We start from the raw sequence: 24354 nt of genomic DNA on the forward strand, positions 1-24354 counted from the left end.
AGAAATGTGTGACTGTGGTGCTTGGGTACATGGTTAGGTGGTGGACTTGATAGCATTAGGTGACGGTTGGACCTGACAATCTTTAAGAGTATTTTCTAACCTAAATGAATCTGTAGTTCTATGATTCATGTTGCAAGGAACATTTTGCCAACATACACCTGTCTGATCCAAAATCCTGAAACATCAATAACTTTTGCAAAATTTTTGTAGATACAGTGGATTATAAACACTCTTCCTCATGTTGGAATATCACAGTGAAAGAGGAGGATATTCTCTGTGCTGTGGAAAACCTTTCATATTGAAGGGGGTTTCATTTATCTCTGTTCTGAGGAAAATAAAGGATTTATTCCACTATACTGCTGGTATTTGAAATTTTCAGTCATGAAACTTAAAGTTACAACATATTTTATAAAAGAGTAGTAATCCCCAAACACTGCAGTCTCCTCTCTACTCTGAATGTCTTGTGTTTGGCATTTAGCAGATGGAAGAATTCCACAAACTGTTTCTGCATAAAACACTTGATTTGTAAGTGTCTTCTGGCTGATGAGTTGACTGAGATATAGATTGTAAGTAGCTCATAGACACGATGACCCTGACTTACCCACATGGATCTGTCCACAGGCACTCCAGTTCAGAGCATGCAAGCCTCTGACCTGTGTACACCTGTGTTTTCCCTTCTCTGTGTTTTTTTACTCTCCTTAGTTCTTCATCTGCCTCTCTGAAGGTTTGGGAAACTATGTGGGGAAAAATGATGAATGGATTAGTGAAGTAGGAGTCTGATCAGTTAAGATATATTTTGTATTGTATGTTCCCTTTCCTCACTTCTCACCTTAGCCACTCAACCATTCCTTTAGGTCGTAACACAGTCCCCAGCATAGATCTTTTCTCATCTGCTGAGACTATAGGTCGTAGGAAAGACCCCAGTGTCTGTGCTGGTGGTTCTGGCTTTCTGTAAATGTCTTTTGATTCGTCAAATTTGGAATATTGAAGAATAATTGAATATCCCTCTCCTGCCAAAGAGATTTCTTTCACAAAATACTTACTTTTTCCATTGATAACAACATTATTAGCAACATTAGTAAACATATAAAATGATGTGAGTTGTGAGCATGTAAAAGAATCAGCTTTAATGTTTATAGTAATGACAGGTCATTTGATACTCAAATCTATTTCATGCTAAGCTTTCATTTATCTTAGGCTATGTGTGTACTTCTTTGCAGGAAGACTCAGGAGGGGGTGGAGGGGGTACACGGTTCTTTATCCTAACTAATTTTTAGGAATACAAGTCAGCTGGACCTAGTGTTTTAGAAACAAAGAAAATTCCAGGTATAAGTAAATATACCTATATAGGTATATACCAGGTATAGGTAAAATAAATAAATAAATACATAAATAAATAAATAAAAATCAGGTATATTGTAAACAATAGGGTAGAGTTGAATATTATATGTATGATTTTTTTTTTTTTTTTTTTTTTTTTTTTACTAAAATGGCTTTGAGCTTGCAACGCTCATTGGGTTTGCTCAGTTCCAGACACAAGATTCAGATCTCTTCATGAGACAGAGTATATCTGTATTACTTGGACAAATAATTGCATTTTTCCATGGACTTCAAGATAGTTAAAATGGATTGCTAGCTAAAATGGAATAAATAAAATGAATGGTCTCAAAAATTAATTTTTATTTTCACCAACAGAAGACTGTATTCAAGGATCAAATGGAGCTGATGTTACAGAACCATGTATTTCCTTTGTTCATGTCAAACCTGGGGTACCTCAGAGCTAGAGTAAGTTCACCAATTATATCAATTTCAGTATTTGGCATGATTCTTTCCTTCGCAGTTTAACTTCGTTCTGAGTGTCAATGAAAGAAATAAAGCAAATACATAGTAGAATTTGTAATAACTATCTTGTACAGTAATTTTTCAGCATTTTTATTTTAAAAATGGTTTGTCACTTAAATGAATTGATGAAAGATCTGTTACATTATTGTTTACTACCTCAGTCAGACAGGAGAATCTGAACAGTGGTTGTGACCATTTTTCATTAGCAGATCTCAATAACTAGAGGTGTTGGACAGCTGTGAAGAATAGGTAGGATTTCCACAGAGTAGGTAATGAGACTTTGAATGTAGTGTGAACAAAATTCAATTGTCCTTATGAGTCATAAACAAACAGTTAATTTTCTTCAAATTCTTTTCTGATTTTTTTTTGTCCTCAGGAGGACCAAAACTGTGAATACCGATTATGTGCATACTGGATTTATTGGAGTTTGAGGAAGGAAAATACAAAACTCTTGAGTGCAAAAACTGTGTCACATGTTATTGCATGAACACACTGTAATCAAGAAAAAAAATAGCCCTAAGTTGCTTTTTTTTTCTTTTTTTTCATGCAGTCCTGTTGGGTACTTCATTCATTCAGTGCTTTGAAGTTTCACAATGAGCTGAACTTGAGGAATGCAGTAGAGTTGGCAAAGAAGAGCCTGATTGATGATAAGGAAATGCCTGTTAAAGTAGAAGCTGCTATAGCTCTTCAGATGTTAATAAGCAATCAGGAGCAAGGTATGCTACAGTGATTCATCAGTTGTATATACTGATTTATTTATTTATTGGTAGAGATGAGGAGGTTTGCACAGATTTATCTGAACATTTCTGCCATTTAATGACAGATTTCAGAATACTTTATCACCTTTTGACAGCTTCACTCACTCATTAGATACTGTATACATTGCAGATTCTGACTTCAAGTTTTATGGAACGTTTCTTGCACAAGAGTCAGTATCAACATTTTTCATTTAAAAAAGTAAATAATCTGTCTTTGTTTTTGTTTAATGAAGAGAAATAGTGTGTATGCTTAAGGATTAATTCCACCCATGTATGAGGGCATGTATTCCCCTAAAACAGTGGATACATGTATTTTTTGTAAATGGCTTTTCTTTACTGAGATGAATGACATGGTGGTGAATGTACATTTTATTTACTTAGTCTATTACTTACAGGCTGTAAAAGTGTCGTGGGTAGGTTTTTTTGTGCATGTATATGTGAATTAAACTTTTAAAAAATATTTCATGTAAGAGTAGCCAGTTAACTAGTAGTTTTCAGCTATTATGTCTTTATGTTCAAGGATAGTTAATTCCACCTAATTTCAATATTATTTTTTTTCAGCCAAGGAATATGTGAAGCCATATGTAAGGCCAGTTATGCAAGAGCTCTTGCACATTGTTAGAGAGACAGAAAATGATGATCTTACTAATGTAATCCAGAAGATGATCTGTGAATACAGCCAGGAAGTAGCTACCATTGCTGTTGACATGACACAACACCTGGTAAGAGACAGTATTAAAATCACAGGCCAGTCACAAGCACATATGTGGTTTGTTAAATATTTTAGGAACTTTATTTGAAGTGCACACTGTTTAAAATAGTCCCTACAGAATTCATCTATAGTATTCATAATACTGTATTTTTTTCCATCTGAAGCATCTTTAAAACCTTTAAGCTTTTCTGAGATACTGAATTTTGTCCATGATGTTAATGAGTCAAGCTCTGACTATTTAACATTTCAAATGTCTTAACATAACCAGACTTCACAAAAAAAAAAAAAAAGCCTAGAAAGATGTCCTGGTTTCAGTTAGAACAGAATTAATTTTCTTCCTAGTAGCTGGTGGAATGCTGTGTTTTGGCTTAGGATGAGAAGAGTGCTGATAACACCCCGATGGTTTAATTGTTGCAGAGCAGTGCTTATACCAAGCCAAGGACATCTCAGCCTTTCGCTCTGTCCTGCCAACAGGCAGGCTGGGGGTGCAGTAAGAGCTGGGAGGGGACAGACCCAGGACAGGTGACCCAAACTAGCCAAAGGGGTATTCCATAGCATCTGACGTCAGGCTAAACAATACATAGGGGTGGCTAGCCGGGGGAGGGGGGCCGGACTGCTCGGGGTTAGGCTGGGCATCGGTCAGCGGGTGGTGAGCAATTGCATTGTGCATCACTTGTTTGTACATATTATTATTACTTTCCTATTATCACCATTGTAACATTATTGTTATTATTGTTATTATTATTTTGTTATTATTATTTTCCTGTCTTATTAAACTGTCTTTATCTCAACTCACGGGCTTCACTTTCCATTTCTCTCCCCCGTCCCAGAGAGGGAGGGGGGAGGGTGAGCGAACGGCTGCGTGGTGTTTAGCTGCCAGCCGGGTTAAACCACGACAGTCTTTTTGGCGCCCAACGTGGGGCTCGAAAGGTTGAGATAACGGCAGATCTGACCAGAGTGTGTTAAACTAAAATTGGTGTAAGTATTAGACCTGCTTAATAGTCACTTGTCATAATGCTGATTGCTTTAATCTCAACTCTGCTGCGCCTGTTTTCCAAATTGAGTATTATAGTACATTATTTTCCGTATTTGCTCTCTGTCATGTTGTTTATCCTCTCCGGGCCCTGGTTTCAGATCATTATGGTACTGAGTGTTGTAGCAATGGCTTATGAGACGATGAGCTATCTGGTCATGACTCTAACTTGGTATTTGTACTCAGTAACATCGTCGACTCTGTATTTTGGAAACTGTATCTTGGAAACTATTAGCAATTATACCTATTGTTTTTTTCCATTAGGGAGTCAATCTGTGGAGGGGAAAGGGGAAGATATTTTTTCTTACTTGATTACTCTCCCTTTCTCCTTCACCACCCCTGTATCCTCCTGGATCACTATGCCTTCCTCCTTCACCACCCTCTTACCCTCCGTGCTTGCTACAATAGCTCTCCAAGATATTGAATATCCTTGGGATACTCAGACCAGCATAGTCTTGTTGTTCTGCCTCCTGAATGCACTTCAGGTTCTGCTTAAAGTTAAACAACTACTTAGGAAGCTCATCCGGAGATCTGCCCGGAGGCAGTATAGTTGTGGGTGGCAGGGAGTATGGGAGGATATGGGCAGGCATCTAGAGCAGTTGGCACCCCCAGTGTGTTGGAAATTCACCCCTGAACAACTGCAAAATCCTCAAAAACTGGCAGAATGCTTGAGAAAAAGGTGTCATGATTCTGGCAGTTCCAAAGTAACACAAATCATTGTAACATGCTGGGGCCTGGCTCATGCCTATCGAGCTGCCATTGATACTGCTATCAACTTAGTGACAGACCCTGCGGCCACTCCAAGCCTTGTGACAGATCCAACGGCCACTGTGACCCCTACGGTGGACTCTGCAGCCGCTCCAATCCCAGCTCCTGCAGCCGCTCCAGTCCCAGCTCCTGCAGCCGCTCCAGCTCCAGCTCCTGCAACTGCTCCAGTCCCAGCTCCTGAAGCTGCTCCAGCTCCAGCTCCTGCAGCCGCTCCAGCCCCAGCTCCTGCAGCCGCTCCAGCCCCAGCTCCTGCAGCCGCTCCAGTCCCAGCTCCTGCAGCCGCTCCAGTCCCAGCTCCTGCAGCCGCTCCAGTCCCAGCTCCTGCAGCCGCTCCAGTCCCAGCTCCTGCAGCCGCTCCAGTCCCAGCTCCTGCTGCTACTCCAGTCCCAGCTCCTGCAACTGCTCCAACTCCAGTTCCTGCAGCCACTCCAGCTCCGGTTCCTGCAGCTGCTCCAGCTCCTGCAGCCGCTCCAGCTCCTGTGGCTGGGTCAGAGAAAAGAGCTGTAGCAGTGCAAGTTGACCCTGCAGAGGGTATTCCAACCCCTGTGGCAGACCCTGTAACAAGGTCAGAGAAACGAGCTGTAGCAGTGCAAGTCGACCCTGCAGAGGGTATTCCAACCTCTGTGGCAGACCCTGTAACAAGGTCAGAGAAACGAGCAGTAGCAGTGCAAGCTGCCCCTGTAGAGAAGGTGAAAAAATGGTATAGAGATTCAGGTCGTTTAGAACGCAGAGAGTCTTCTACCAAATCTAGGTATAGAGACGACGGAGACGACGACGACGCTGGGCCATCAAGGGTTCAGGAGGAGGAAGATGAGGATGCCGAAAAATCAACAGTAACTACCCGAAGCCTAAACGAGCGTGAGTTACGAGATGTGCGAAAAGATTTTGGTCGCTGTATAGGTGAGCAGCTTGTCACCGGGCTGCTCCGATGCTGGGACTCTGGAGCCAATTGTGTGGAATTAGACGGCAGGGAAGCCAAGCGACTGGGATCCCTTGCTAGAGACACAGGCATTGACAAAGCAATTGCAGATGGAGCACAATCTCACAGCCTCTGGAGGCGTCTCCTCTCAGCTGTGAGGGAAAGGTATCCCTTCAAGGAAGAACTTTTATGTCTACCAGGCAAGTGGACCACTATGGAGAAGGGAATCCAGTACCTGAGGGAATTAGCCGTACGGGAAGTGATTTATGAGGATCCAGACCTCAGACAAACATCCAAAGATCCAGATGAAGTCAGGTGTACACGACCCATGTGGTGGAAGTTTGTACGGAGTGCACCATCATCATATGCCAGCTCATTGGCAATAATGGCCTGGAAAGAGGATGAGGAACCCACAGTGGATGAAGTGGCTAAACAACTCCGGCAGTACGAAGAAAGTCTCTCCTCTTCCTTACAGGCCTGCGTCTCAGCTGTGGAGAAACTTTCTGAAGAGTTCCACCAACTTAAAGAGAATCTATCTTCATCCCCACCTGAACCAACCAGTGTCCACCGACCAAAAGAGAACACTGTGGAGAAACTTTCTGAAAAGGTTCACCAACTTGAAGAGAGATTATTCTCCTCCGTACCTGTACAGAGCAGTGTCTCAGCTATCAGGGGTAGGCGTTCATCCACACAAGGAAGACGATATGGTGGGTACTCACCCCGTGCCACCTTGTGGTTTTACTTATGAGACCATGGAGAGGACATGAGAAAATGGGATGGAAAATCTACTGCGACCCTAGAGGCACGGGTACGTGAGTTGCAAAAGAAAACAATCAAGAAAAAGGGATTCTCTGAAAAGTTTGCTGCTCCAACTTCCAGCAGACAGTCCTTCAAACACAGAAATGAAGAAGATTCTGACCAGGATTAGGGGAGCCCTGCCTCCAGCCAGGGGGAGGAAAGGGACAATCGAGTTTATTGGACTGTGTGGATTCGATGGCCTGGCACGTCAGACGCACAGAAGTATAAGGCTTTAGTAGACACCGGTGCACAATGTACTATAATGCCATCGAGATATAAAGGACCAGAGCCCATCTATATTTGTGGAGTGACAGGCGGATCTCAGCAGTTGACTGTATTGGAGGCTGAAGTGAGTCTGACTGGGAATGAGTGGGAAAAGCACCGCATTGTCACTGGCCCGGATGCTCCATGTATCCTTGGCATAGACTATCTTAGAAGAGGGTATTGCAAGGACCCAAAAGGGTTCCGGTGGGCTTTTGGTATAGCTGCCTTAGAGACAGAGGGCATTAAACAATTATCTACCTTGCCTGGTCTCTCAGAGGACCCCTCTGTTGTGGGGTTGCTGAGGGTCGAAGAACAGCAAGTGCCAATCGCTACCACAACTGTGCACCGGCGGCAATATCGCACTAACCGAGACTCCCTGATTCCCATCCATAAGCTAATTCGTCAATTGGAGAGCCAAGGAGTGATCAGCAAGACTCATTCACCTTTCAATAGTCCCATATGGCCAGTGCGAAAGTCTAATGGCGAGTGGAGACTAACAGTGGACTATCGTGGCCTGAACGAAGTGACACCACCACTGAGTGCTGCAGTGCCGGACATGCTGGAACTTCAGTACGAACTTGAATCGAAGGCAGCCAAGTGGTACGCCACAATTGATACCGCTAATGCATTTTTCTCCATCCCTCTAGCAGCAGAGTGCAGGCCACAATTTGCCTTCACTTGGAGGGGAGTCCAATATACTTGGAATAGGCTGCCCCAGGGGTGGAAACACAGCCCTACCATTTGCCATGGGCTGATCCAGTCTGCACTAGAGCAGGGGGAAGCTCCTGAACACCTGCAGTACATCGATGACATTATTGTGTGGGGTGACACAGCAGAGGAAGTTTTCGAGAAAGGGAAGAAAATAGTCCAAATCCTTCTGAAAGCCGGTTTTGCCATAAAACAAAATAAAGTCAAAGGACCTGCACGAGAGATCCAGTTTTTAGGAATAAAATGGCAAGATGGACGTCGTCAAATCCCAATGGATGTGATCAACAAAATAACAGCTATGTCTCCACCAACTAACAAAAAAGAAACACAGACTTTCCTAGGTGTTGTGGGGTTTTGGAGAATGCACATCCCAAATTACAGTCTGATTGTAAATCCGCTCTACCAAGTAACCCGTAAGAAGAATGAGTTTGAATGGGGCCCTGAGCAACGACAAGCCTTTGAACAAATCAAGCAGGAAATAGTCCATGCAGTAGCCCTTGGACTGGTTCGAACAGGACCAGATGTAAAGAATGTGCTCTACACTGCAGCCGGGGAGAACGGCCCCACCTGGAGCCTCTGGCAGAAAGAACCTGGGGAAACTCGAGGTCGGCCCCTGGGGTTTTGGAGTCGGGGATACAGAGGATCTGAGGCCCGCTATACTCCAACTGAAAAGGAGATATTGGCAGCATATGAAGGAGTTTGATCTGCTTCGGAGGTGGTCGGTACTGAAGCGCAGCTCCTCCTAGCACCCCGATTGCCAGTACTAGGCTGGATGTTCAGAGGAAGGGTCTCCTCTACACATCATGCAACTGATGCTACATGGAGCAAGTGGGTTGCACTGATTACTCAGCGGGCTCGAATAGGAAACCCCAGTCGCCCAGGAATCTTGGAAGTGATTATGGACTGGCCAGAAGGCAAATACTTTGGGATATCATCCGAGGAGGAGGTGGGTCGTGCTGAAGAAGCCCCACTGTACAACCAGTTACCAGAGAATGAAAAGAAATATGCCCTGTTCACTGATGGGTCCTGTCGTATTGTGGGGAAGCATCGGAGATGGAAGGCTGCTGTATGGAGTCCTACACAACGAGTTGCAGAAGCTGCTGAGGGAGAAGGTGAATCGAGTCAGTTTGCAGAAGTGAAGGCCATTCAGCTGGCTTTAGACATTGCTGAACGAGAAAAATGGCCTGTTCTTTATCTCTACACTGATTCGTGGACGGTAGCAAATGCCCTGTGGGGATGGTTACAGCAATGGAAGCAAAACAACTGGCAGCGCAGGGGCAAACCCAGCTGGGCTGCTGCACTGTGCCAAGATATTGCTGCTCGGGTAGAGAACCTGGCTGTGAAAGTACGTCACGTAGATGCTCATGTGCCCAAGAATCGGGCTACTGAAGAACATCAAAACAACCAGCAGGTGGATCAGGCTGCTAAGATTGAAGTAGCTCAGGTGGACCTGGATTGGCAGCATAAAGGCGAATTATTTATAGCCCGATGGGCCCATGACACCTCAGGCCATCAAGGTAGAGATGCAACGTACAGATGGGCCCGTGATCGAGGGGTGGACCTGACCATGGACGCTGTAGCACAGGTTATTCATGACTGTGAAACATGTGCTGCAATCAAGCAAGCCAAATGGTCAAAGCCTCTTTGGTATGGAGGACAATGGCTGAAATATAAATATGGAGAGGCCTAGCAGATTGATTACATCACACTCCCTCAAACTCGCAACGGCAAGCGCCATGTACTTCCAATGGTGGAAGCAAGCACCGGATGGCTGGAAACATATCCTGTGCCTCATGCCACCGCCCCGAACACTATTCTGGGCCTTGAAAAGCAAGTCCAAGGCAACATGGCACCCCAGAAAGAATAGAGTCAGACAATGGGACTCATTTCCGAAACAACCTTATAGACACTTGGGCCAAAGAGCATGGTATTGAGTGGGTGTATCACATCCCCCCTATCATGCACCAGCCTCCGGGAAAGTTGAACGATACAAAGGACTGTGAAAGACTACATTGAAAGCAATGGGCGCTGGGACATTCAAAAATTGGGATACGCATTTGGCAAAGGCCACCTGGTTAGTCAATACTAGGGGATCTGCCAACCGAGCTGGACCTGCCCAATCCAACCTGTTACGTACTGCAGATGGGGATAAAGTTCCTGTAGTGCATGTAAGAAATATGCTGGGTAAAACAGTCTGGGCTACTCCTGCCTCAGGAAAAGGCAAGCCCATTCGTGGAATTGCTTTTGCTCAGGGACCTGGATACACTTGGTGGGTGATGCAAAAGAACGGAGAGGTCCGGGGTGTACCTCAAGGGGATTTAATACTAGGTGAGAATAGCCCATGAATTGAATTGTATCATGTTAATTACTATATAAGACTGTATGTTATCACTACCATGACTACTGTAGGTGACTAATTAGAATGTATGGAAAAGAGTGTAACCTGAGCATGACATAAATGGTATGGAATAAGGGGTGGATAGATGTCCTGGTTTCAGTTAGAACAGAATTAATTTTCTTCCTAGTAGCTGGTGGAATGCTGTGTTTTGGCTTAGGATGAGAAGAGTGCTGATAACACCCCGATGCTTTAATTGTTGCAGAGCAGTGCTTCCACCAAGCCAAGGACATCTCAGCCTTTCGCTCTGTCCTGCCAACAGGCAGGCTGGGGGTGCAGTAAGAGCTGGGAGGGGACAGACCCAGGACAGGTGACCCAAACTAGCCAAAGGGGTATTCCATAGCATCTGACGTCAGGCTAAACCATATTATAGGGGTGGCTAGCCAGGGGGAGGGGGCCGGACTGCTCGGGGTTAGGCTGGGCATCGGTCAGCGGGTGGTGAGCAATTGCATTGGGCATCACTTGTTTGTACATATTATTATTACTTTCCTATTATCACCATTGTAACATTATTGTTATTATTATTTTGTTATTATTATTTTCCTGTCTTATTAAACTGTCTTTATCTCAACTCACGGGCTTCACTTTCCATTTCTCTCCCCCGTCCCAGAGAGGGAGGGGGGAGGGTGAGCGAACGGCTGCGTGGTATTTAGCTGCCAGCTGGGTTAAACCACGACAAAAGACCTCCAAACTTTCAAAACTAAGTAGCATATTTTTCATCAAAGATGGCTCTCACAGATAGGGCATTGCTGGTTTTGCACTAGCTATCTTGGTTTTGCATGAAATTTTATTTTTTTTTTGTAATAGGCTGAAATATTTGGTAAAGTACTTCAGAGTGAGGAATATGAGGAAGTGGAGGACAAAACAGTTATGGCCATGGGCATCTTGCACACAATTGACACTATCCTGACAGTTGTGGAAGATCACAAGGAGGTGAGATTTTCTTACATACATCTGCTTTCCCTCACGCCTTCCCTTCATGATGACAAGCAGTTCTATGCGTGTGTTGCATCACTTGATGGACGTGAATGTGTATTTACTATAGCAGGATGATGAATTAGTACCAAGTGACCTCTGACAAATCTGAATTTAAAGCCCAGTTTACTTTTATGTTTTCTTAATTTAGCTCTTAAATTTGTAGGGTATTTATATCATGAGGGTAAAATCTTTCGCCCTTACTCTGGTGATCACTTCATTGGACAATTACTCCAGGCTATTAAAATAGATTTTGAGGAGTAATATATTACATAAGTGTGACTTTTTGTAATGGTGACTCATTTTGTTGTTTACCTAGCAGTTTCTTGGATAGAATTCCTAGGAACTGGTCTTTCTGTTGTAATGCAACATATTTCCCCTGCAACATAATTCTTTCCGCTCATAGCACCTGAGCTGGCTGAGGTAGGAAGGAGTTCAGTGACTGACAAAAGGGACAAAGTCTGTCAGTAACTTTGAGCTGAGCTGACATAAAGCACAAAAATGCTTTGTCCTAGATAGCTTCCTTCTGATTTACAATGATAAGGTTTCATTGCAAAAGTGAAATCTTAATATTCTAATTAATGTATTCTAAAATTATAAGCTTCATAGTATTTTCCTACATGACCATTGTGCTCGTTTGAATTTGAAAACATCTTTCATTCCTTTACAAGAACCCCTTACATCTTTTGAAAACTAACATGAAATCTGTTATCACTCTTGATGTTCAGTTTAACTAATCTGAAGTAGATCTTCAGGTTTTACCCTTGGGGCTTGGCGTATTTTGGATATAAATTTAGCAGCTTGTTTTTCAGTTATGTGAAGCACAAACTAAAATACTGTGCAGAATGCTCTTCATCTCTGAATCTTATGTGATTTTAGAAGTGATATAAACGATATATAAATGATATGCAAGGCTGAAAATTCCTTAGAAATTCCTTTCCTTTTCACCATTAACTATGTAGAGTTTAGGGGATGATCATTGTTAAGCCATGTGTCTGAATGTTCTGCCTGAAGGTACATGGATGAATCTGTGATCACATACTTAAGCCCTTTGCTGGAAGAAACCCAGGAAACCTGACATCCTGCAAGATTTTGAGTTTAATTAATGACCAGTGGCAATAACATGAAATGCCTTTATTTGTTGGTTTCACTTAGACTTGCAATGTGGCCATATAAGTCTCCTTGTAGCTTGGTTTCCTTAATAAATGTAATCTCTCTGTCCAACATCGCAAGGCTGAATAAATTATCCTCTCACTTGCTCACCCCAATAATAAATAGCCAGCCACACAGCAGGTTTTGTCTGACTTTAGCACAGTTGTATCCTCCTAAATTCTACACGTGGTCCTCTTGCTGGGCCAGTTTTGGGAAGCTCTTTGTAGATCTTAAGCAAAAGCATCTCCTCTTTCTTCCTTTCTTTCAACCCATTTTATTTCAGAGATTTTGGACTGAGGCCATACCTCAAAGACTTGGAGTACAGTGTTAGCATCACCTGTTAGCATTTACTTTATATCCAGAAAGGATGACAGAAACAGTTTTTTATAGGATCTGCAGAATAACTCTCGAATAAGATTTTTTAAAATAAACAAAAATGCTGCAAGTGGCATGTTTTAAAAAGCAATACTGTTTATTGAAAATTTGGGTACTTAAATCAGTGAGACCCTATTTCACAATTTTGTGATCATTAAATCAGAATTTAAAAAGTGATAAAAAACCTTTTTTGTTTTGAAGAACTTAAACTGAATTAATCAAGTACATTGATCAAATTACTGTCCTACTAAATTTTAAAATAAACTTTGTTTTTTTATTTCAGATAACTCAACAGCTGGAGAGCATCTGTTTACAGATCATTGGCCTTGTTTTGCAGAAACATGTTATAGGTATCTCTTGGAGCTAATTTTCAGAAAAACATTACAGGTTTTTGCATGGAAAATTCTTTAATTGTTACAACCAATACTGTCTTCCTGGACAGAACTTCATCTTTTGTTGTTTTTTTGCTTCTTTAAAAATTCAGAGGATTCAGTTTTCCTTATAGTTACAGCTCTGTGTTAAAGGACAAAATCTGCAATTACTATTTTATGGACTTGGTGTGCAATTAAATTATTTCTTTATCCGTTTCGTGCATTAAACAACTACACAGCTTTGTGCTAAGGCCTTTTAAGAAACAAAAAAAAAAGTCTGAGAAAGTAAAAATATTTTGTAGTAAGTCATTAGAAGCAATGCCTTCAATGCACAGATAATGCATTTTTCTAGTGTGTGTTTATAATAAAAAGCATATAATAAAAAGCAATGTATATTGTTGCAACTGTAGGCTTAAACTAAGGCTCAAAAGAGTCTTGTATTATTTTTATTCATCTTTAAATAATTAGTAATTACTGTCTTCTAGGTGTTATATGACTCAGGGCTTGAGATGCAGATTTCAATATATTTGCAAGCAATCTTTTTTAAAGATTTTTTTTTACAAATTTGTTTCTCCTTTCCAGAGTTTTATGAAGAAATTCTTTCCCTGGCATACAGCTTGACATGCCAGATGATTTCACCTCAAATGTGGCAGCTTTTAGGTGTTCTGTATGAGGTTTTCCAGCAGGATTGCTTTGAATACTTTGCAGGTATCGCAACTTCTATTCTCTTGATGTTTCAACTGTTTGGGAATTCATCTCCAGAGCCCACCTTACAAAGGTCACTTCCATTTAGTGTTTTGGTATAAAATGATTGTGTACTTTAGTCATGCCCTGACCATCTGTTTAGTGTGGGAGTATAACAGGAGCGTATTTAGCTAGAGAGGCATGTTCAAATCTGTCAGTATGATCAGTTACCGTTGGAGGTCCTGAACTCCAAGAAAGTTGAAATATACAAAGTTAATGGGAAACTACAAATTCCTAAATTAAACCGTTGTTCTGTTCTGTTTCTTCTCCTGAGAATGCGTTGTGCATGGTGCACTTTATGAAGAATTCCGCTAAAGTAGACCTTGCAAAGTTTCAATTTCTAACCATGTCCAAGAATCTGTGCTAATGAATCCCATTACAGGACTACAGCCTCACTGGCTAGCACTTCTAAGGATTAGTTCGCATTTTTTTCTCTTTTTCTCTCTCTTCTGCAGACATGATGCCTCTCTTGCATAATTATGTGACCATTGACACCGATACTTTACTGTCTAATCCAAAGCATTTAGAAATCATTTATGCTATGTGTAAAAAGGTAAGTATTCTGATTCTTACTGTTACGCTTATCACGGGTACCTAATAATCAGATTAAAAGTGACCTGAACATGCCAGGTGGTAGCCAGTCATTTCAGAATGAAATGAAGTTTGGTATCATCTCAGTTCCAAGTAGTCATAGCACCTTCACACTTTCAAGTGACATACTTTTTTTAAAAAAACTGTGCACAAATGTGTGGGAAAAAGTTGCTGTGCTGTTGTTTGCCTTGACTCTCTTCTATGAACAGCTATTTTGGTAAGCAGAGGAATTAATGAAGCCTTATTTCCTTGGGTTGTATATCTTGTGATTGGGTTCTTTAGTTCTCAGCTAAGGTGCAAACTCATTTGAAGTTCTTCCCACATTTTCCGGTTTCCTTTATACAGGTTCTCCCACATATAATAAAGCATTTGTCTGATTTGGGGCATTATTAAGTATTAGGAATCTATCTACTTGCTTATTTTTAAAAGACTTACAAGGATTTAATGTGTTTGTGAATTCTACTTCTTTGTCAAGTTTGATTGACACTAGCTGTAGGGTTGAAACATACTGAGAAGAAACAGTCAGTTTCGTGCATATGTGCGTGTACATAGAGTGATTACATACATCTCGTTTTTAATCTGAAACTAGCCTAGAGATAGGACCTCACTTTGCCAGGCTGTTAATCTGCCAGTGTTTATTAGAATTGAAGTCAGAAAATGGAAACAGGATGTGGAAAACATCAATGATTCTTGCAAGTAACATTACCTTTGAAAAAGGGAACGTGATAAAGGACGTATAGAGGATACTAACATTAATAAAGAACAATAGCAATTTCTCCTGAATTTTTAGATTCATTGTTAGTCACCTATCCTGATTTATATCCTGTAGAGATAATTTTTTTTTATCTTTCTTAATTCATCAGAAAATACTGCATGAATGTATTTACATATATATATGAAAATGTGTATATGTTTTATTTATATATATATATATGCCATGTAGAGTTTTGATGTATGCAGGTACAAGAGCACTTGCTTTCATTGTTGACAATGATTAATACTGATAAATTAAATTGCCTTTTTGATTGTTAGGTATTAACAGGAGATGCAGGAGAAGATGCAGAGTGCCACGCAGCCAAACTCCTAGAAGTAATTGTTCTTCAGTGCAAAGGACGGGGTATTGACCAGGTGATACACACGTAACAGGTTTTCTCTTGTACAGGTTTCCAATGCTATGTTTGTGATTCATGAGAAAAGCAATTGGAATTGGAGAACTTGGGGGGAGATGTAAAATGTAGGAATGGGGAGAAATACAGAATTGTGGTTGAGAGAGTAATTACATGAACACAGCTATTGACATATTTTTTTCTTGAAGCCTTGTCCTTTTTATGAACTTGGTCCTTTTTGAACTACACAATGTACTTGTGAATGAAAAACTTAAGTGTAGCTAGATTGTGATTGGCAGGAAAACCATAATTGCAATTTTCTGTAATTGTATACAACACATCTGCAGATTGTGATTTTTTTTTCCTCTTTTTTCTTTTTCCCCCCATATTAAAAGCTAAATTCTGGTCTCACATTTTACATAATACTCCAGCCTCTACATTACTTTGCCATAGCATGTTTGAAGTGTTGTGCAGTGCAATTCGTGGACTTCAATGATTAATTTTCAGTTAATTTCACAAAAAACAATATAACTTTACCATTGTAAATCTGAAGTAATTGAAGATAAAAGTATTCCCTTCCAGATTTTATTTTGAAAAGTAATCTGGAAGGGATTAAAGTGAATTATATGCATTTACATTGAAATAAGGGTGTGGTGGAAGGCTGAAATGAGCACCACAACTCTGGGAATTAAAATAGTCGCACTCTGAACTGAAACTCATAATATACTGAAACATTCATAATGCTTTCCAAATTAATATAAAGCATAAACCCGGGTATTGAAATATATGTAGATGTTTATTTCATTGTGTAGAAATACGTGCATACTTTTAGCTGAATAAACTCACTCATTGCAAACTTCGTACAGAAATTTATCACTTTACATTTATTAGCAAAACCTTTTTTTCTTGCAGATTTAGGTCCTCTCAGTTTTTAATCCCTGTTCGTTAAGTTGTTGGGTATCTTTATTCAAAGATAAGAAAGTCCCTGAGTTCTTTTCAAAACCTTTTATTCACACCAAAACAAATTCTGCCCAGATAGCTCCAAATATTCTCCTCTATGCTGAAAATAACATTGGCAAATTTTAGCTCATAGAATAGTTGTTTTGGGGAAGATTTGTAAGCATGTAGGCAGAGGCTTAAAATGCTTTTATATTAATCTAATGTATTCTTAGGATATACCTGGACTTCAGTTAGCTCCGGAGATCAGTTCTGATAAATGTGTTTTAAACCTGTGTATAATGTGGCAATATGTGTAATACTTGCTTTTTTTCTTCATTCTATGCCCAGTGTATTCCGCTCTTTGTGGAGGCTGTTCTGGAGAGGTTAACAAGAGGAGTTAAAACAAGTGAACTTCGTACCATGTGTCTGCAGGTTGCCATAGCTGCACTCTACTATAATCCTGACCTACTTCTGCACACCTTAGAGAACATCAGGTTTCCACACAATCCTGAGCCCATCACTGCACAGTTCATAAACCAGTGGATGAATGACACAGACTGTTTTCTTGGGCAAGTATTGTCTTTTTGTCTTTCAAAAGTCCCTGCTTTTGGCTTTTTCACTTCTAATTGTATCCCTAGTCATGTTGAAGCAAGTGATTTTATTCCTTAATTATTCCGTACGACCATAATCCACACCACGTCTAATTGCAGTGATACTAATAAGGGTGTCCTATGTATATTTAATTTTTCTCGGTCTGCTGAGCTATATGCTGAGTCTTCTGTGTTGCAACAGTACAAGAGTACAATACATATCTTATTTATTAGCAGAAATTCAGACTAGATATTATGAAAAATATCTTTACCCAGTTGGTGGTCAAACACCGTAACAGGCTTCCTAACAAGCTGGTTGACACTCTGTGCATGTCTGTTCAGGATGTTTAGATAATTCTCTTGCTAAATTGCTTTAACTTTTGGTTAGCCCTGAAGTGACTGGCTAGTTGGACAAGTTGATCGTTGAAAGTCCCTTCCAATTGAATTATTCCTTTCCATTTCAAACTCTTTTCTTATCCAAGAGATGGAACAGTTTGCACTGAGGGTAATACTTGGAGCTGACCAGTGGGATTTCAGGGAGGTGTTAACTTTTTTCCTCAGATACGTGTACATATTTTCTGTTCTATATTTTATAAAGTGTTTAACTGCTCTGTTTAATGTTAAAAAAATATTGTTCAGTCCAATGAATCCCATACTTTAATTTTAATCTCCACCAGTTGTTCATGATCAGTGTTGCTTATTTACCAGTATGCTACTGATGTACTCCTTAACTTAAACTTCATTCAGACCTGCCTGTAACATGCATGTACACTACACTAGTGTGCACTAAGGCAGAAGCTGAGCGTTTATAAATGAAGGTAAATGAAAGTGGACAGAGCCTGTCATCACATAACAAAGTATGCACTTGATGCTGTGGGGATGTGGAGTTCAGTGCAAAACAGCCAGTGCTTGCCTCTCAGCTGAGATGTGGTGTCTGGCTGTGAGATTCAAATCCACTTAAGGGCAAAGCAGACAGTCAGATGTAGTTAACAGCTACTGCTCACCTTCCTGCTATTAATTTTGTCACTGAAGGCATGACTTCTGACTCCAGATGTACAGATAGAATTCTATCTTCTCTGTGCATAATATGTGCCAACAGACAAAGTGAAGTATCAGTGTGCTAGGAGTCATGCAAAAAATGAGCAGAGGACCGAGGCAGGCAGCTCCTGACCCATAGATGCATACCTTATCTTCAGGTTGTCATTCTTTTTCTACCTGTTTTTTGGTACAGTCTTGTTTTTTCTAATTCTAAAGAAGTTAGTCATTAAAGTTAGTCTTATAAGATGCTTTCTGCACTCCCCAATCATCCATGTAGCTTTTCTTCATGGCAGTTCTTGTTTGAGTTTACCTTTTTTGAGCAGAATTATATGCCATCTTGGTATAGCTGCATTATTGCCTTATTGTTCATCCTGTATTTATATTGTGTGGTGCATTGTAGCACTGCGTAAATTTTTTAATAACTGCAATAAAATAATTACTTAGTTAATCAGTGACCACCTAGTGTATGTAGGGTTTGCTCTCAGCATGTCCTCTGTAGTATTTTTAAAACCCATACCAAATGTACGTGATAAAAACTGTTCTTCTGTCCTAATTACACAGTTTAGCAGGATTAGGATGAAAGGGCATCAGTTTAAAATCATAGAATCATTCAGGTTGGAAAAGACCCTCAAGTTTGCAGACTTGCAGCACAAACTACCTTATTTCTGGTCTGCATGTTAATTCTATCTGTTTTATTAAAATAAAAACCACGTGGAGGTGCAAGAGAAATTTCCTTCTTTCATATATGTAGGCTCTGTGCAGATTCCCATTCCTGCCTGTATTTGATGTTATTACCATAGCAGTCTCTCTTTAAAGATTTAAAAATAAAAATACCTGGCAGCCTTCAAGAGGCATTTGGACAATGCCCTCATTAATATGCTGTAACTTTTGGTTAGCCCTGAAGTGGTCAGGGAGTTAAACTGGATGACCTTTGTAGGGATGTTCCAACTGAATGGACTTCCAACTGTTCTGTTCTAATACATTAAACAGATAATTGTGTGTGTGGGGAAAAAATCTCTTCTTCATTATAACAAAATCCAGTTTATAATCACAAGCATTCTGACCTTTTCTACCTGATATGTATAGGAAATGTCTACAGCACACCCTATATTACATATTAACATAAATATAGACACATTACCATTTAGAGGGGTTACTTGAGTTAGTGACAAAGTAGGCATAAAGTACTCAGTGTCCCTCATTTCTTTTGGAGTCCCAGTGGCTGAAAAATGGCACCTTGAAGTTTGCCTCTCCCACATCTTGTGGTAATACTACTGTTAATTTTTAAATTATTTTAGTTTCTACAGAGTTTAGAAAAGAATGAAAGTTTTAGTATCAGGATATCCATGTACTAATTTTTTATGGCTGAAGAAAAGTTCTTGATATTCAGCTCTTTGTGCTGTCATTTTTTTCTATTGCATATCAAATGCTGAAAGCATGCAGAGGCAGTATAAAAGAACATATTCCCTATAGGTGGTAAACTTGTCATTCTTTTTAGAAGAAATAAAAAGTGAAAGAGATTTATAGCCTTAAACAGTTCATCCTGGAGCATTCAGTTAGAAACTAGTCAGATCCAAAGGAGAAAAATGCTGCCGACCTGAATAGGATCCAACCTCGAGTACTTCTGTAAGCTACAGCTTAACTTTCAGTTCTTTTGTGTTGCTTTTCAAAAAGCATCAGCTTCTGCAACTACTGCTCGACTAAGTTCTTTTTCAGAGCTGAGACAAAAGTTGACAAAGCCTATGAAAATGAAACAGAGATCATCAGGCTAGATTCTGCTCGGGCTATGCACTTGAACAGCAGCTGAAGATTAAAACGTCTCTCTTTGATGTGCTGCTGTGAGCAGTGAAATAAATAACTGTAATGTTGCTTAAATCTAAAAATTGCTTTTTTTTTTCCACTGTTGTCTCCTCAGTATGTGGCTTCCAGGCACAGGGCTTTTGCTGTAGTACTGCTTGTCAGGCACTGTGATACGTTTTAAATGACTTCCTCCCTTTCCTTCCTTCCTCAGAAGGACAGGACTGCTTCAAGAAGACCATTTCATTTTAGTAAGGGTCGTCATCTGAAGAGGCCTTAAATGAACAGGAAAAGACAGTTGGAAACAAAATCTGGCTTCTTTGCTATCCTTCCTTGGGCCCACTTCTGCAGATTTCTTTTCGTCAGCAAAGACACCAGTGGGTGCCCCGATTTGTGCCGTTCTTCTCACCTGCTGTCGCTCAGTGCTGCTTCAGTTCAGAGTTAGATGGCTTTCCAGCAAGAGGCAGTTTTAGGTCTAAATTGGAGTCAGTTGGTGTGCTCGCAGATCCCGGAGAAACTGGAGAAGAACGGAGGAGATCCACCTCCAGGTGTGAATCTCCTGCCGTTTCTTCGTTAGCCCTGCAGACGGTCTGTGCTGGGCTAGTGACAGTGGCTGTTCAAGCTACTTCCACCACATAAATCTCATGTCCCTCTGCCCTTCTGCTCCTCTGAAGTCCTAGTGCCCAGAGATCCTGCTCTGCCAGAAGGGCTGAGAGGCAGGGGGTGGTGTGCTGGTATGTTCTTATGCTGGAGCCAACAGTGTTTGCCAAAAGAATGCAGTATTTCTTCAGCAGTACTTGTGAACTCCTGGAATGAAATCCAGGGGAATAATACATCTTGCGAGGGGAGAGGAGGAGGGGGGAAGTGGCTGGGGTACAGTAAGTAGCTGTTCTTCCCTGTTATTAAAAATACGGAAACTATTTAAAACTGTTTAGAAATTTGGAACGTTAAAAATAATCAAGGCAAGGAGAGCTCAGAACTCACTGCAAGGCTGCGTAAATCCAGTATGTCATGGTGGATTGCACATCTGTGGGTGTGTGCCCATACAGCACGGTATGCTGTATTTATTTATTTCTAAACATGTTTTCTGCAATTACTTCAAACTGAATAAGGGTAAGGGACTGAAAAAAAAAGTATTTGTAGAGACATTTGTTCCTTGCTGCGTTATACCTTCCCTCTGACAGCCTGAAATTTGGGTGAGACTTTGTGTGACTTATTCTTACTCTGCCGCTAAAATTTCTTCTGTGGCAATTGGGGTGGAAGGAAAATGTATCTTGCTTAAAAAAAAGGGGGTGGGGTGGGGGCAGAGTTTTTTAGACTTGGAGGAGATTTATTTGATAGGAGAGTAAATAGTTAGAAATCCTAGTATATAAAATCCTAATCTTATATGGGAAAACTAGGTTGGTTTCAACTTTGCAACTAGAAGGAAATGGCCAATTATTTGCAGTTTGTCCAGGAAGTGGATTAGTATAATAGAAAGCAACTTGATCCTAACCTAAAAGGAGCACAGCACACCAATAAAGGAAAGGCTTAGCCATTTTCCTTTGAAATGCTTTCAACCTGGTTTAAGATACAAAAGATTCTTAAGACTTTTTATCTCGTGTTGGAAGGAGTGTATTAGCTACAAAAAGTCCTGCGGATTGTGAAGAACACAGAGCGTGTTAGAAACAGCCTTGCCTAGAAGTTGTGCATTGCACTGCCATGTGAGACTGACTTTGTATGCCTTTGAGGAAGCAAGCAGAGTGCGTGATTGCTGGGGAGGACTATTGTGTGCTGCTGAGCAGATAAGTAAAGATCTCGAAGGACAAAGCAGGAAGGAGAATTGTGTCCAGGCAGCTTTGTGCAGACAGGAGAGTGCTGAAATAACGAGCCTTTTGATAACAAGGGAATAGTCCTGAAACCAGTTGTTGCCATTACAAAAATATGTAAATGAGGTAAAATTCTTGTTTTCTTTGTTCAGTCCTGTTGGTGTTTGGTAGAGCTGTGGCATTGAGTGCTGAACTTCAGGCTTGTCCTGCTGTTTGTGCTGACAGGTGGAAGAAACAAGCTTTCTTCTGGCCCAGCTTCGCTAAAGATAGCTTGATGCTGGATTTCTGCTGTCCTGCTGGGCCTTCTGATAACATGTGTATTCCAAGGGCTTGTGCTCATTCTTACGGCTTCTCTCACAGATGCTTGAAAATGAACCATGACAAATATACTGTGCTTTTTGGCTATTTGGGCTACTTCCTAACAACGATTTCCTTCTAGATAACAATGCCCGGGTCTTCCATTTTCATTTGCTGTCCATAAAAGATAATTCAATATGAAGCAAAGCCACTAATTGCTGTACTTTTTCATTATTTTTGTGTTACATTTTGCAGTTGGCCTTATATAACAGCAGCTTTTTCAACTCTATAATAAAAGGTAGTACCAAGTGTCATTAATGACCCCATTGCACCTACACTGAAATTGTTGCATTATACATCATGGGCCTATAGAAATTTCATGGCTTCTCCATGTCAAGATGCAGGTTGGAAGTATTGGGCATGGATTATAGAGCTTTGGTCAAGCCTACGTGAAGGTGCTGGTAGATAGACAGGGTAAAGTTGTTTCCTTTTGTTCATGCAGGAACAACTCTTCCTCCAAAAGCAGTGCTCAATTCATAGGTGGCATCATCTGTAGGTAGAATTTATGCTTCACTGTGTGAACAAATGGTGATGGGCTTGTTTTCAGGACAGATAAACTGGTAGGATTAAGGGTGTTTAATTTTTTTTCACGTAATGAAGGCGAAAGCAGACTCTGTTCCACTGACTCTTGGTTAATTTGTATGCCCTCTTTTGTGTCCAGTTCCTTCTGAAAAGGAAGTGTGGCAGTTTGCAGTGATGGAAGGACACTCTGCCCACTTGCATTTTGGTACATTTTTCAACACGTGTAATGGAGCAGCCAAACACAACGTGCCAGCACGTCATTTGCTGTGCTAGCTGACTTCATTTTTCTTGGACAGTCTTCTGTGATCATAATGTTAGGCATGGCTGTCTTGAATTTATTGTTCTTGTCAACTACTCTGAGAATGGAATCACTTGGCTAAGTCCTAACACAACTAACGAAGTAGGAGCTATAATGAAATCCCTCCAGATCCACGGCCTCGTTTAAACATACAGAGTTCAGGAAGCTGTAAGACGTGATCACTTGTATTACTTGAAGAATATTGTGGTTTAGTAGCATAGTATATAGGATCTTTGGTAACAAAATTGTAATTATTTTTAAAATTATATTACTATATTAATTTTTGAAGTGATGGGTTAAACTGGCTGTTCTCCTGTATGTTTTATTGTAATCACTGGTGCACATCTTGTTAGTTTCTTCTCGCTCAACTTGCATCCTCTTCATTCTAAAGTAAAACCAGTTCTGTAAGAGAATTATCTACTGAGAATCTGGGGGATGGACGTTTTCTCCCAGTTGGAAATATTAAAAAATGCTGAAAGAGAATAGCTTTGGTGTGTATCCCTGCTGCAGCTGTGCTAGTAATGCCACGCTACCGCATAGATAAAAGACTGTGTGGGATCACCTGATGCACAGCCGCAGGGAGAGAAGAGCCTGCACAGTAGCCAGCTCTAGAGATTTACTTTGTTTCTGTAGGTCTTGCTGAAACTTCTTGCTGGAGCTACTTGCCCTGAAGAAAATTTGGACAGAAAATGCCAGCGTCAAATTGAATAGTTCATACAAAATGAGCTCTTCTCCAGCCCTAGATCGAAAAATATTGTTAACGTTAGAGAAAAGCTGAATACTACTAGTGTTTCCAGTATAGAAGGACAAAAGACTTTCTGTAGAAGCAGTTCAAGATTTTTCCCTGTATCAATTGCCAATAATTTCAATTTCTGGAAGTGCATATAAGAGCATAGGTTCTTACCTAGTTTCCTAGGCTGGGAGCACACAAAAATCTTTCTGATGTTAATTCCATGTTTTTATTTCCCTTAATTACGTATAATTTGTTGTTTTTCCTGGAAGTCTACTCATTTCCTGTTTAAGTGTACTGCTTGCTGTTCTTGATGTACAGTTATTTCCCTGCTTTCACTGGAGTTAGCAATGTGCCTCAAGTTAGTGTTGGAAATGGAATGTGTGTTACAGCCATTCTGATGGACTCTTAAAAAACATGAACTCTTAAAAAACATGCTTAAATACAGCTAGCCCTGTGGCACTCCATAAAAGCACCCTGCAATTCAGTGTGTTTCTGATTGTCATTATTCTTTACTAATAGTATTTTCTCTAATTTCAGTGACTGCCACAGTACTCCTATCTAGAGCCAAGGGAAATTAATTTTCCACTCTATTAAATGACGATAATGCTTATTAAAGACAAGACATTCTACATAATTATTAAACTGTTTTTTTTAGCATTACAAACTTTGCATTTGGTAATCAGAAACAGTTGTTCCAGGAATTTGGTCATTGCTTGAAATATACTTAGTTGGTTTTGGACAAGTACTTTCCAATGGGAAAC

At 40.5% G+C, this 24354-nt stretch overlaps 1 protein-coding gene across 1 annotated transcript in view; it reads left to right on the plus strand.

The window, feature by feature from the left end:
* Positions 1-24354, plus strand: part of IPO8 (importin 8) — a 57648-nt gene that overhangs the window by 23420 nt on the left and 9874 nt on the right. Inside the window, exons 13-21 of the mRNA XM_032185050.1 lie at positions 1696-1785; positions 2393-2558; positions 3162-3322; positions 11005-11130; positions 12983-13049; positions 13653-13778; positions 14270-14367; positions 15438-15533; positions 16799-17019. Of these exons, the coding sequence (XP_032040941.1) occupies positions 1696-1785; positions 2393-2558; positions 3162-3322; positions 11005-11130; positions 12983-13049; positions 13653-13778; positions 14270-14367; positions 15438-15533; positions 16799-17019 (1151 nt within the window). The remainder of the gene's footprint in view (positions 1-1695; positions 1786-2392; positions 2559-3161; positions 3323-11004; positions 11131-12982; positions 13050-13652; positions 13779-14269; positions 14368-15437; positions 15534-16798; positions 17020-24354) is intronic.

The sequence above is a fragment of the Aythya fuligula genome, chromosome 1 (assembly GCF_009819795.1).
Source record: "Aythya fuligula isolate bAytFul2 chromosome 1, bAytFul2.pri, whole genome shotgun sequence".
NCBI lineage: Eukaryota > Metazoa > Chordata > Aves > Anseriformes > Anatidae > Aythya > Aythya fuligula.